Source organism: Phocoena sinus, chromosome 10, assembly GCF_008692025.1.
Source record: "Phocoena sinus isolate mPhoSin1 chromosome 10, mPhoSin1.pri, whole genome shotgun sequence".
NCBI classification, from domain to species: domain Eukaryota; kingdom Metazoa; phylum Chordata; class Mammalia; order Artiodactyla; family Phocoenidae; genus Phocoena; species Phocoena sinus.
The window spans coordinates 25,109,400-25,123,248 of record NC_045772.1 but is presented as its reverse complement, the minus strand read 5'-3'; the positions used below and the strand labels follow the sequence as shown (position 1 = coordinate 25,123,248).

General features: G+C 40.8%; 1 protein-coding gene across 2 annotated transcripts in view; it reads left to right on the top strand.

Moving 5' to 3' along the window:
* Positions 1 to 13,849, top strand: part of ELK3 (ETS transcription factor ELK3) — a 69,733-nt gene extending 55,884 nt beyond the window's left edge. Inside the window, exons 4-5 of one of the 2 annotated variants that reach the window (XM_032644806.1) lie at positions 4,865 to 4,987; positions 11,177 to 13,849. In XM_032644806.1, coding sequence (XP_032500697.1) covers positions 4,865 to 4,987; positions 11,177 to 11,275 — 222 coding nt within the window. In that variant the 3' untranslated portion in view covers positions 11,276 to 13,849. Of the gene's footprint in view, positions 1 to 4,864; positions 4,988 to 6,127; positions 11,141 to 11,176 lie in introns of those variants that run through there. The other variant, XM_032644805.1, reaches the window with a different exon arrangement.

Here is a 13,849-nt window from a genome sequence, read left to right as displayed (position 1 = left end):
TTTTCCCCCTAACTCTTACCGTAGCTCCCCTGGACCAATAGGGAATTCTCCTCTTTGTCCTCTTTTCCTTCAGATCAGCACATTCAGTGCTACACAAACTTGTGTGTGGCTCTACTTCTTTTTGGAAGTTCTTAAAACCATGTTTTTATTTGAATTCAGACAACTCTAGGAGTTTCCAGAGGTTCACTGTCACCTTTTGAGGATTTTTTTTAACCACAAAATGGCACTGTCATGGATTCTGTTGGCATCCATGGGAGATTAAGATTAGAGACGTTTGTTGCTACAACCTGCCCAACCATCGGCTAGGCACCTGGAGATACAGAGGTGAGCAAGACAGACACAGTTCCTGTTCTCATGAGCTTACAAGCTCGCTGTCCAGTAGGTAAAGAATAAGGGCAATATATAACGTGGGGTGGTGTGAAATTATAGAGGGCCCTGGGAACTCACTGAGGAATTTAGACTTGTTTTGATGGGAAATTAATAGCTGCTGAAGGTGTAAGTCAAGGGAAACAAAAATTCCTGTTAGAATCTATCAACAAGTAATTATTTAGCATTATCTGCAAATCACAGGAAGGACACCAAAAGTACAAGTGCCTATTTTTATGACCTTAGGACCTAGCCATGACAAGGCATACACACGCACAAGATGGCACGCGGCAAGAGCCAGATACACAGTGCAGAGAAGTACCTTAGGAACAGAAGGGGGAAAGAACATGTAGTTCAATTCGACAAACCCAGACCGAGCACCTATCACGTGTCACAGGCTTTGCTTGGAGTCAGAGGTGCAAACGTGAATTAGACAGTCCCTGTTAGTTGGGAGGGAACTCGTAACTTAAGTTGGTTAATATAGTATCCCAGACACAGTACAAATGGAATTCTTAGGTATAAAAGGAATACTAAGGAAGAAGGTATTAACTTTCTTGGGGATGGGGAAGGGTGTTAAAAAGGTGTTCGTGGAAGGGGTGATCACACTTGGGCAGGGTGTTGAAGGATCAGCAGCAGTTTATCTGGCACATGGGGTGAACGAGGCAGAGGAACACCTTGAGCCAAAGCATAAAGATGTGCAAATAGCCTTGTGCATTAGGGCAGAACAGTAGTTCAGTAAGAGGGGAGGATACATTCCAAAGGTATAGGAAGTGGTGGAAGATGGAGCCTGAGTGACATAGTTGAGAATTGTGTTTTAGAAACCATCCTGATGACGTGGATGAGGGAGGGGAGAGGCTGGAAGCAGTTAGGATATGACTCTAAAATTCCAGGTGAAAGACAGTGAGGACCTAAGGCTGTGACAGTGGCATGAGGCGAAAAGCGATGGTTCTGGGGGACACAGGGACTGCCACCAACAGGACTTGGTGATGGGTGTGGAGGTGCTAGGGGAGAGCCAGAAGTTGAGTATGAGTTTCACGGAAGGAAAGAAGCTCATGGGGAAAGGTTACGGGTCCGGTTTGGGCTGTGTTGAGTTTGAGGACCCTGAAGGACATTCAGGAGGAAACACCCAGCTGCAGTTAGGGCTAAGGAGAGAGTCTGGGGATGGTCAAGGGATGGTTAATAACTGCAGAAGCAGGTGCGATCACTTGTGGAACGGCTCTAGCCCAGGGGACCATGGGCTGAGTGGTCAGGACAGTTCTGGAATGAGTGCTCAAGAATGAGTAGGTTGGAATTGTGTAGTGCTCAGGACACTTCAACCAAAGCTGGGGGTGGGGGCATGCGCGGGGGGCGGCGGGGGGGGGGGCTTTCACATGAGACTAGGCTATGGGGGAACCTAGAATTATGGCCAAGGAGGTTGTACTCTTTTTTTCCCTGAAACTAAACACAGTGTCTTAAGGGGACTGATTCAGTGGCAGTGCTCAGAACAGACTGGACGGGAGAGATCAGAGGCAGCTGGGCTGCTTTAGGTGGCAGTTGCTGAGTGCCACCTAAGTTGATAGGGGCTTGGATGCAGCAAGACTGGAAATGAGGGGGTAAACCGGAGAGTCAGTTCCAGGAAGTGTCTACAGGCCATGCCCAGAGGGTGTGGCAGGGGGTGAGGGGAAGGCATTTTTGCGCCTCCGTGACTGGATGCGGGGTCGTAGACGGGGCTGTGAGTACAGGGATAGTGTCTTGTTTTACCATTGTTCCTCTGGCGCCGCCTGATACATACCGTGTACTTGGTCAGTATCTGTCGAGTGGGTAAATGGTGCTCCTTTGATAGAAAGGGATGTGTCCTAAACACTGGATTTGCAGAGGAGGTGGTGAGTTTGTGCCGTCTGGTTGAGGGGAAATCAGGAATCTCCTTGGAGGAGGTGGAGGGCATTTTGATGGTCAGAGGGCATGATCCAGGAGGAGGGCACTCAGGAGGGGTGTGTCTGGACAATGTTCGCTCACCAGGTTTAGCTCAAATATGAGGGCTTTCTAGAAGATTCAGTATTAAGTGTAAGAAGAACTGAGTGGGGAGGATGAAACGAGGTCCTGAGAGGAGTCTTTCCCCTTGAAAATGAACTCCCACTGCCTTTAGGCCCTAGGGCATCCCCTTCCCTGGCAGGTGCCAGGATCAATAAGTCCCTATCTGCCATTCAGAAGAGCTCATTTGCTAAGACATTCTTCAGTGAAGGAAGAGGAAGCGTGCGTTTTGCTGGTGGCTTCTTTCTTTAGCCTCTACCTCGGGCTCAGCTTACTCTCCATGACTCAAGGTGCTTGTGGAGAGAGGCTGTGAAAGCTCACATGATACCAGAGATAACCCAGGCCAGGCTTTATAGGAATTTTCCCTAAAAGAGCAACCAACCAGTTTTTTCCTCTACGGCCACAGGATCTTCAGGCAGAACAGGGATGGGAGGGAGAGGAGTGAATTAAGTCATTTTACAGTATTTATTTGCATGTATTATAGAAGACATTTTGAATGTATTTAACATGAGAAACAGAAGGCTACTGTATCCTGAGTATATCCTGTATCCCTTAGAAACAAATATGCAAAACATCTCAAATTCAGACACGGGTATGAATTTTAGACTATGAAAATATATTCTACACCTCATATGTTGCTCAGAGGATTAAAAAGAAATGGATATATATTTATGGCCATGGATGAGAGAAAGGGAGCTAGCTGTGTTTTGTAGTTTAGCAGATTCACTGTCTCTTTAGAGCTGTGAGACTTTCATTGGTAGGTAAACTAGGAGGCCCTGAACACATTGGTTAGTAAATGTTAATGTGGCTTACTGTGGTTGGGACCTGGCTTCAGAGTAACATGCAAATACTAGTTCTCAGATCACCTGAGCTGTGGACTTGACCCTAACATGACTGAGAGGAACCTTAAAGCACCAGCTGACTAGGTTGGTTTGTCTGTTTCAGAACATTAAGTACTTTTCCATATACAGTTGAGGATTTCTCCCATGAATAGGTGACATGCAGTTCATCAAGTACACTTTTAATTAATTACTAATCTGAACACTTACTGAGCATTTGCTCCAAGCACATATTAAGAGCTTTACATAGATCATTTATTCTTCCTAACAATCCTGTAATGTAAAAAAAAGTAGGCATTTTTCTCCCTGTCTTGCAGATTAGGAAACTGAGGCATAGAAAGGTTACCTGGCTAGTAAGTAGTGGTTCTGAGATTGGAACCCTGGCAGAGCCCATGCAGAGCCACTAAGCCCTGAACCGTTAGGCCAGATGGCCTGGCAGGTTTGTGAAATTGCCTTGAATTAGAACAAATGGGAAACTTATCCAAAACAAGTATTTATCCTAGTAACCTCATAGGTCATTCAATATGTAGGAAATGCTGGAGAACCAAAGACTCAAATAATTTGAGTCTTTTCAGCAGCTTGTTTGAGAACCTTTGGATGTTTGTCTCCTTTCCACTGAACAGAGCAGACCTTTCAACTTAGGTTTAAGCTAAATGTTCTGGATAATAAACGAAGCTGTTAAGGCCAATTCTAGGAAAAAAGAACACTTCAGCATCTAGCATGATGCAATCTGAAATGCTGGCGCCCTTGCTGTCGTTCTTCCTACACAGAGCACCTTACTGACATCACAAAACCACCGAGGGGCCCCTCCTAGTCAGCAAAGGTACAAAACCACCCTGGCCAGGGCGCTTGGCTCCGCTGAGAATAAAAGCTATGCAGACTTGCCAGCTGGGGCGGTAAGTGTTGTTTCTTCTGCACTCTGGCTGGCTTGCAGGCCAGGACTCCTGCTGCGTGTATGCTAGCAAATGCAATCCTTGGCACTCTCCCAGGAAACCCAGAGTTCTGGCTTTATACCCAATCTGACAAGAAAGGATTCCCCCCCCCCCCACCCCTTCCAAACCATTGCCAGGGAGATAAATTCTCATGAACCCCATATCCGGAGTGAAATCTGGAAAACCCAGTTCAGAGCTTTTGATGAAGCTGCTACAGGATATTTTAGCAGCAGATCCTGAAGTATTAAAGGGTTGTTGATAGGGAAAGTGAAGCTTGGGAGGCCCTTTAAGAAATGTGTGTGTGTGTGTAGCCAAAGGAATGGATGTGCACTGTAGAAAAATAAGAAAATATAGATAAGAAAAAATAAAGCCCTTTCATGGGATCCCATTTACTTGTACAATAAATCTTGTTTAATGCGTGAGGAGGAGCAGATTGAAGAGCACCTGGACCGAAGTTGCTAGGAACTTGAGTTTTCTACTAGAATGCTTAAGGAAGGTAACGTCTCCATACTTTCTTCCTTTATGAAATTGCTCATACAGTTAGCATTGAAATGAATTAAGCTGCACAGCCCTGCAGAAATAACAAAGTTGTCAGATTTTCCTAAAATGGTGAAGCTTGTTTCTTGGTTTGTGGCTAATGCCCCTGGCCACACTACTGACCACAGCTGGAGTCAGGTGATACCTGTATCAAAAACTGTGTGTGTGCTTCTTTCCCAGACACCAAATGGATTGCTTCTGACCCCGAGCCCACTGCTGTCCAGCATACATTTCTGGAGCAGCCTTAGTCCAGTTGCTCCACTGAGTCCTGCCCGGCTGCAAGGGCCAAACACGCTGTTCCAGGTGAGCATTTGGAAACAAACTTTTAAATGTGGAATTTCTAAGGGATGTGTTTCCCCAGTAAATCCTGCAAGGTAATACTTTCACTAAATGTAGGGCGGAGCTCACTGTTTAAGTTTCCAAAAGGAATTCATGTTCACGTGGCTGCAAAAGGCTGTCTTCAGAGGCACTGAACTCCACTGTATTTTCACTGAGGTGGAGTGCTCATGTCAGATACCCATAAATAGAACAGTTAGTTCTTGAAGTGTTTTGGATATTTTCACTGACTATGAAAACTGGAAATTTATTAAGGAAAAAAGATTTTTAATTGTATTTTATAAAATCTCATAAAAGACTAATACTGGGCTTCCCTGGTGGCGCAGTGGTTGAGAGTCCGCCTGCCGATGCAGGGGACACGGGTTCGTGCCCCGGTCCGGGAAGATCCCACATGCCGCGGAGCGGCTGGGCCCGTGAGCCATGGCCGCTGAGTCTGCGCGTCCGGAGCCTGTGCTCCGCAACAGGAGAGACCACAGCAGTGAGAGGCCCGCGTACCATTAAAAAAAAAAAAAAAAAAAAAAAACATTGAAAAATAAAAAAAGTACTAATACTAATAAATACAAATAAAAATATACAAATAAATACTAATCTATTAGTCAACATAGTGACATCACAAAATAAATTGAAAAATAGTGAACAGCTTCTCCAAACTGTAATAGAAAAGTTACCTGCATAATTCTATGAATCAGAATCAAGTTCTTGTTCCAAAAAAAAAAAAAAAAAAGCTTCCAGGTCATTTGGTTAAAAATGCATTAAGCCTCCGCTGTTTTATCTTGTAAAACTACCTGTACTAGGTAAGCACATTCGTTAGTCATTCCCACACTAGAATCCTGCAGTAGCATCACTTGCTATTGTGTGGAAATCAGTATTTCCTCTTGGAGACCCAAAGATTACTCACTGACCAAGATGTCACTGTTTGAATATGTGAATGTAGTATAGGAGGGATCCTAGGGACAGGATGAAGCGAAAATGGATAAAGTACAAGCCCCCTCTTGACCTGATTCTAGCCTGGTCTGTCTCATTCACCCTGCATCCCACGTCTGCCCCCACCCCCCAACATGGCTTACCCCAAGTTAGTTGTGGTTCTTTTGCTCTCGTTGCATCTAGCGCTTGCCACTTTGTATTCATCTCGCAATCTCCCCACTAAACTGTGGGCCCTCAAGAGGCCATCTTGTTTGCTGTGGTGTGCGCCTGGCATGTAGCACATTTCTTGGCACACAGTAAGTATCACTGGCTGACTAAGGAATGGATGCCTCAGAATTCATCAAGAGATGTCTAAGAAAGTCAAGTGTTAAAAAGATCAGGCCTCCAGTGCTTTTCTGAGTTGTTCATTTTGCTTGTCAAGTTTAATATCTACTTCTGTGCCATGGGCTGTACATGCTGATATTTAGGGTCTCATTGGGAGAAGGGTGGAGCTAAAGAGGTTTTGATTACTATCTTGCTTCTCTGGTTTCCTAACAGGGTTGAGGTAGGGTGTCATGATGTGACTATATCCCTGGAGTAATCAGGTTTCTCTTCCTGGCCCTTCTTCTCATCACAAGAAATTGAGGATATGGTCACGCACAGCCAGTGTGGTGATTCTTAGCCATTTTAACTCAGGCAAGGAAACAAAAACTAGAAATAGTGAGCAAAAACCAGTGAGCAAGTGCACTATTAGGCAAGTTTTAGATTAGTAACCTTTTGGTGGGGGAACTAACACCTTATTTCCTGGAAGTCTCCAGATGGGAGCAGCAGAGAGCTCCCGAGTAGAGCAGAAAGTAGTTGTATGGTGCATACGTACAGCCAGCTCCATGGCGGTAGGGACTGTAATACTACTCTAATCCTAGAACCTAACACAGGGCCTCTCTAGGCTTCCCTAGGTACTTGTGAATAATGAACGGACTCTTACTTCCCTCCTTACTGGGAATTCTGCCACCTGACTGGTGCAGGGCTTGGTGACCTCCGAAGGAAGCCATGGAGAACTACTGGTTGGGAGTTCTTTGAGATCTCTTGCCTTAGACACTAAACCTTTTCCAGCCCGTTACTCCCAACAGGAACAGTGGTTCGTGTCCATAGTGATTCTACACATTAGTAAGGTATCAGGAGCTCTGGGAATTGAGAGAGAGGCATATCCCTCCTCTTCAGTCACTACTGTAGACCAGTGGTTCTCAAAGTTAACATGCAACAGAATCAGCTGGAGGGTGTGTTAAAATGCAGTTTGCTGAGCCCCACCCCCCCGTTTCTGATTCAGAAGGCCTAGGATGGGGCCTGATAAAAACATTCTTTCAAGTTCCTAGTGATGCTGCTGCTCCAGGAACCACACTTTGAGAACCACTGAGGACCAGTGGTTCCTAATTGACATTTAGAATTCTGCAGAAGAAATGCTGCATTTAAAGGCTACCTGCTCAGAATTCTGATTTCACAAACTGGACCTGTCCTCTTCTCCTGGAACCATGCAAAACAATTCCTGAAAAGGAAAGTGCAACCAGGTTTGGATGGCTGACAGGTCACATGGCCTTGGGCCCTCTTTTTGGGATTGGGATCCATGAGACTAAGGAAAAACAATTTTGTACCTTTCAAAGTATTATTACCCTTCCTATGATAAGAGCATTGAGCTGGTGAAAGCTGAAATTAGCAGTTTTGAAAATGGTAAACAACATGGTAAGAAGAAGAAGAAGAATTTAATTTTTAATAATTAGACATTTCAAATGATGGGTTTCAGAATTCAGATTACTATCAACAGTATACCCCTTTTTAAACTAATGAAAATAAGTTTCTTTAAAAATAGCAAGCCTCTATCACATATGCTATGTGAATGTGTTAGAGGAGGAAACAAATTAGACTTGGCCTATAGTAAGTTTTAAATGATGCTGGCAGATTTCCTGCTATGATGATTAGAAAAGATCAGAATCCTTAGGGTAACAGTTAACAGAGCTGAGGGGTTTTGGCACAGAAGGTCCCCTGATATTACTATAGTAATTGAGAGCAGATACTGAAAATTTTAAGGGAAGGAGAGTGAAGATATATTACCCTTTCTAGAAGAGGTATGCTTTGGAATCTAGACACGTTTTAGTGAAGAGAGAGATGCCAAAGACATTGTGCTAAATCTAAATATACAACCTTGATTTATAAATAGAGATGGGTTACAACTGGACTGTTTAGCATTTTAAGCTTGTCTTTAGGCTGTCTGTTCCACTTCTGAAACAGATTTTGATCAGATTTGGAATACACCTAGTCGGTACAGCTATATCTTGAAACAAGGTAATTTTCAATTGAGAATGTTTTCTGTAATTTTTAATTCAACAAATCTAACCCAGCAAATATTTGCAATGCTCTGAGGCAGGGACTGTGGGGATATACAATATGTGAATAATAGATGTGTAAACAAAGTGCTACAGGAACCCAATAGGAGTAGCTCTTTCCAGCTGGGGACTGGACAGAAGCTCCAAGGCAGAAGTGTCACCTGAGCTAGGAAGAAGGGACAGGATTTTGGCAAAGTATATTCTAAATGAATAGATCTGTATCATTTGGATATGAAAGTACATAGTCTGTTCTGGAAGGAACTGGGTGATAGGAGACTGGTTGGAAAAGCAGCTGTGGGATTTGAATGGTATACCAAGGAGTTGTTAAGTGATAACCATGGAAGGCTTTTTAAGCTGGAAATAGCATAACATCTCTATTTTAGAAAGATAGCGCTGATATCACAGTGTGGAGAAAGGACAGAAGAGAAAGCGTAAGGGGCAGGAAAACATGAGGAAATTTATACTATTCCAAATTCTGAGGGAAGAATCATTTTAGATAAGAACAGTTGAAAACAGTAGTATATTTAGAAGACATTCCAGAGGTAAAATTGAGAGGATGACTTAGTTGAGTGTAAGAAGTAGGTAGTGAAAATTAGGAAGAGGCAAGGATTACTCAGTGATTAGAAGACTGGGAATGCTACTGATAACAATAGTTACCATTTTTTTGAGGGCTGCTGTATACCATTGTTCTAAGCACACTTTTTCATGGCTTTTTATTTAATAGTCCCAGTAGTTCTATTTGAAAATATAACCAATTTCACGAGAAAAAGAAAAGATAACTAAGGCCCAGAGATGTTGCTCAACTTACCCAAGATCACATGTTAATAAGTGGCAGAGCCCTGATTCATGTTTAGGGTTGAGCTCCTTACCACTACTCTTCTTGACGTAAGAGTGAGTGGGGAAGAGGCATTGGTGGGGATATCGAACTGACATCAGGAAATGTTTGTTGAGTCCAGTATAGGAGAAAGGAAGGCTGAGGACAAAAGCTGGGGAATGCTGTAATTTAAGAAAAGGGACTGTGTGTGGATGATTTGGGGGGGTGGGGCAATAAAGAGGACTATGAAATATGTCAGAAAAGCCAGGCTAACCAAGGAGAAACTATGACAACTGAGTGTATAGAAATAAAGAGCACAGGACAGAAATCAGTAACAAAACCAAAAGCTGATTCTTTTGAAAATACCAATAAGATGGACAAAAACTGAGAGAAGATGTAAATAAACTCAAAGAATGAAAATTCAAAATCTGTTCTTCCAATGTTCATTCTTAATCAATGGGAATAGTGGTTAGGAGCACGCCTTAAATAAAAAGAGTATAAGCTAAATGCAAATAGACTTGATAACCCAGCTGAAACGGAGAAAATTCTATGTAACATTAAAATTCCAAGTGTCAGGGCTTCCCTGGTGGCGCAGTGGTTGAGAGTCCGCCTGCCGATGCAGGGGACACGGGTTCGTACCCCGGTCCGGGAGGATCCCGCATGCCGCGTAGTGGCTGGGCCTGTGAGCCATGGCCGCTAAGCCTGTGCGTCCGGAGCCTGTGCTCCGCAACGGGAGAGGCCCACAGCAGTGAGAGGCCCACGTACCGCAAAAAAAAAAAAAAAAAAAAAAATTCCAAGTGTCAGGAAAGATACAAAAACCTTGAATATAACCATTAAAGAAACTGGAATAGTAATTAAAGAGCACCATCCCCCAACCCCTGACAAAAATAAGTTGGGCAGTTTGGTACAGAAAGCACAGTATCCTTCAGTCAGAGTTTAAACTTGGCTTTACTGCTTCTAAGCTATGACTTTCAGCCAATCAGAACTTAACTAAAATCCGTTTTTTTCATCCATAAAATGGGGATAACCGAACTTTTATAGGCTCTAGATATCAAATGAAATGACAGCCACTGATAAACTGTAAGGGACTAGACACACAACAATTACTGAAATAGCCTGAAAACTGCAAAAATATATTTACTTGTTCTACAAATATTGTACTTCTAACAAACACATGCCTGGCTCTGTAGTTTGCTACTTACTGATGAAGTGAAGTTTAACATTTAGCTTACCTAGACTAAATAGGAATTAAACTAGAAGACAGCCCAGGAGAGGAGCATTGTGACACATATCGTCCTGGACAATGAAAACCTAGTTTCCAACAGTCTTAAAAGGTCTTTAATTATTCCGTTAAAATTAAATGGGAGTATAGCTGCTGTATTTTAGACCTGAAAGGTATCAAATCATATACCTTTGTCCTATTTATCATCCTAGTTACCAACAAGACAGAAATTAACTTTAGTCCTTAAGTTCTGGCACTTATGGGTGATCTCTCTACTCAGTTTGATATTGTTTATCATTTTAATTAGAAATAGTACTTAAAAGATTTAGAAAATAATATCTTTAAAGGTAAGAACCTTCCTCATTTTTAACAGTTACCGAGAAGCATCACTGTAGTACTCTGGAAAACTGACAGCCAATTTCAAAATACAGTATGAGAAGTTACTGATTTACATGCAAAGAGGCAGTTTCCTGGTTTTCAAAATTAATTTTCCTTAATATTTAAAGCAAATTATCATTCTGAGTAGATTGGAATCTTTTAGAAATAGTATTAGAACATACTTTAGCAACATATAAAGTACATATTTTTTTCTAGTAGCCTAGGCACATAAAATAATTAGGGACATTTTCTAAGCCTTAGCCTCTGTTTGCTGTATGTAACCTTGATTTCATTGTCATCTTCCAATCACACATTCTGTAAAATAATTGGCAACTGACCTCTGTCAATCACAGGGGTGATGAGAGAACTGATCCACTGTGGTCTGTCTAGGAATGTAAAGAACTCAGGTCGTCCCGATGGATTTGCAATAACTATTTTAAAAAATCTTTTGTCCACTACAGTTCCCTACACTGCTTAATGGCCACATGCCAGTGCCAATCCCCAGTCTCGACAGAGCTGCTTCTCCAGTACTGCTTTCTTCGAACTCTCAGAAATCCTGATGACATCTGGCCACAATTAAAGACTCATTAACTGATGAAACAAATTTGTCCCCATGGGCTAGTTTACCTGTGTCGTGAGAAGGACGTTGTGAAACCCGTCTGTTAATTTGGTTTGCACTTTTCATAACATGGATGGTCTAGATTTATGTTACCATTTTAAAAACTTTTTTATATTCAAGTATATATGAAAATCTGTTTTGCATTAAGTGAATTTTAATGTTTTTGTTTTTTATATCTTCTTAGCTCTTAAGTGTTGAACACTGTTGACAGTGAAGAACTTTTCTTAATGGTTTTCAATGTAACTAATAAGGATGTGAAGCTTTTTTCCTCTTTAATTCTGCATATGCTGAACTGTGCTTATATACACTATAACCAGCTGTGCCTTCCTTTGCATTTAGTTTAATGTAAATGATTTATATATTTTTTAGTATTAAGAGAAATTGTTTGAAAGACAAAAATTAGTATTGAACAGCTCTCTAGTGGAATTTCATTATTTTTCACAAGTAGGCAATATGAAAGCAGATTCGTATTACTTCTTTTTTGCTTTCAACTGTATGAGAATTGCCTTAGAACCTCTTTTGAACTGAAATTCAGTGAATATAACGTCCAAGTAATGTTTTTATAAGAAAAAACTAAGCCATATTTAGACAATAAACTTTCATAAAAGAAAACATTCTAAAGTGCATTTTTTGAGAAATGAACGTTGAAAGGCTAGCTTCCTGTTTACAATCTTTTAGACTCCTTCCAAACAAAAACCTGAGATGGAAAAGCTATAAAGTTCACTCTATACATGCCCCTGGAATATTTCCTAGTTTAGCACATTCTTGTTTAAAAAAATTAACCTGATTCTCCCAGTTTTCCATAGAGAATCATACCTCTCTGATGCATTTACTGTATCATTATGTTAGGGTTTCTCTAAACACCAGAAACTGTAATTAACATTTAAAAATCCTATGCTTTGGAAGAGGTTCACAGACTGGTGATGAATACAAATAACAAAGAAACAATTTTGTAGAAACAATTTTGTAACACCAGGTGTCTTCATGTGTATAGGTATAGCCTTGCTTGTGGAAATTAAGAGGTGTCGGATACACTGCTTTATGTATTACTGTTTATGGTGAGAATGAAGGAAAACTGATAAAAGAAATATAAAATTCTTCAGGAGCCTCATCACTGTGGAACTGAACTGATTATTTAACAGTTTGGAATATTCAGCAGTAAATTCTTCTGTGCAGTGTAGTTTAGAGCAGTGATAATAGAAACATATTTTCTGTTCCTTCAAAAAATCACCAGGCACTAGTCTACAGTGCCACTCTGTATATGAAGTAGTAAAGTTCTAATGTAAGATAAAAGAACTGGAAAGTGCCCAGTGCTTCCAATTCAAGATTAAGTTAATTACCATCCTTAACTATAACAGAAACCAATTTGAAATGTGGCTAAATAATTCATTGATCCAAATGAGGCATTAAATGGCAGGGATTATGAGAAAGGGTAAAAAAATAAAGGTTGCCAAAACAAATATTTCTTGAATTTTTAGGAAATCTAAAATTTTGTTTTGACACTTACAAAGTGAGATTTTCAATTGGAATTGAGCATCTCTGTGTTTGGGGATGTATGCCCTTATCTGGGGGAAAAAATCCAAACACTCCAATATGCATCTTTGAATATAAAATAATGGGCCTGGTTCCAAAAATCTCCAAATAGACACTACTGTCACTCCCTTACAGGCTAAGGATAATTCTGTACATTTAAAATAAAAGAGCTGGTCCAGGGGACTGGTATTCACCAAACATAAAATGTTAGAAGAGGCCTTTGAGAATGCATCCAACCACCATTTCCAGGTAAGGACAGCTGCACAGAAGTGGGAGTTGCCTAAGGCTACATAGTTCATTAAAGGTAGAACAATGATTGGTGCTCAGTCCAGTTCTAGTTCCCCATGCCTGGCTATAGGTAACTACTGGTCCAAAACTGTATGTTAGGTAGAAAAAAAACAAAAAAAGAGCATTAAAAAAAACACCCTGTTTTGTCAGATAAGAGCACACCTCAAATTCAAGATTCTTACAGAGAAACTAAGTCAATGTGCAAAAACCTCAACCAAAGATATTATTTTAAATGTAAATGTTGAATGTAAATCTGATTCTTGTACTCCCTTCCTCCAAATACTATGATTAACATACACTCTAGCTCCACTTATTAGAAATGGAAAAATACAATAATTTTTGATGGATCAAAAAACTCACTATAACACAAATAGAGAAATGGAGGTATTGAAGTATAACACTTACAGCTCTGACTCATTCTGTGTGTTGGGTTTGTTTGTTTGTTTTTTTAAACAATTATTTTAGTCAGAAAATAGGTTTCAAAAAACATAAATAACTTTGTTTCCCCCTTTTTATATGTTTGCTTGATCAGTGTTAAAATGCTGTGTATGGTAAACTTTTATAGAACTATAACCTAAACGTTGGTCTCTTTGTACACATCTTTTCTATGACTGCAAATCTTCATTCAACTTTCATATATGTATCATTTTTACTGTTATTTTTGTTCAATAAATACTTTGTGATAAAAGGTGTG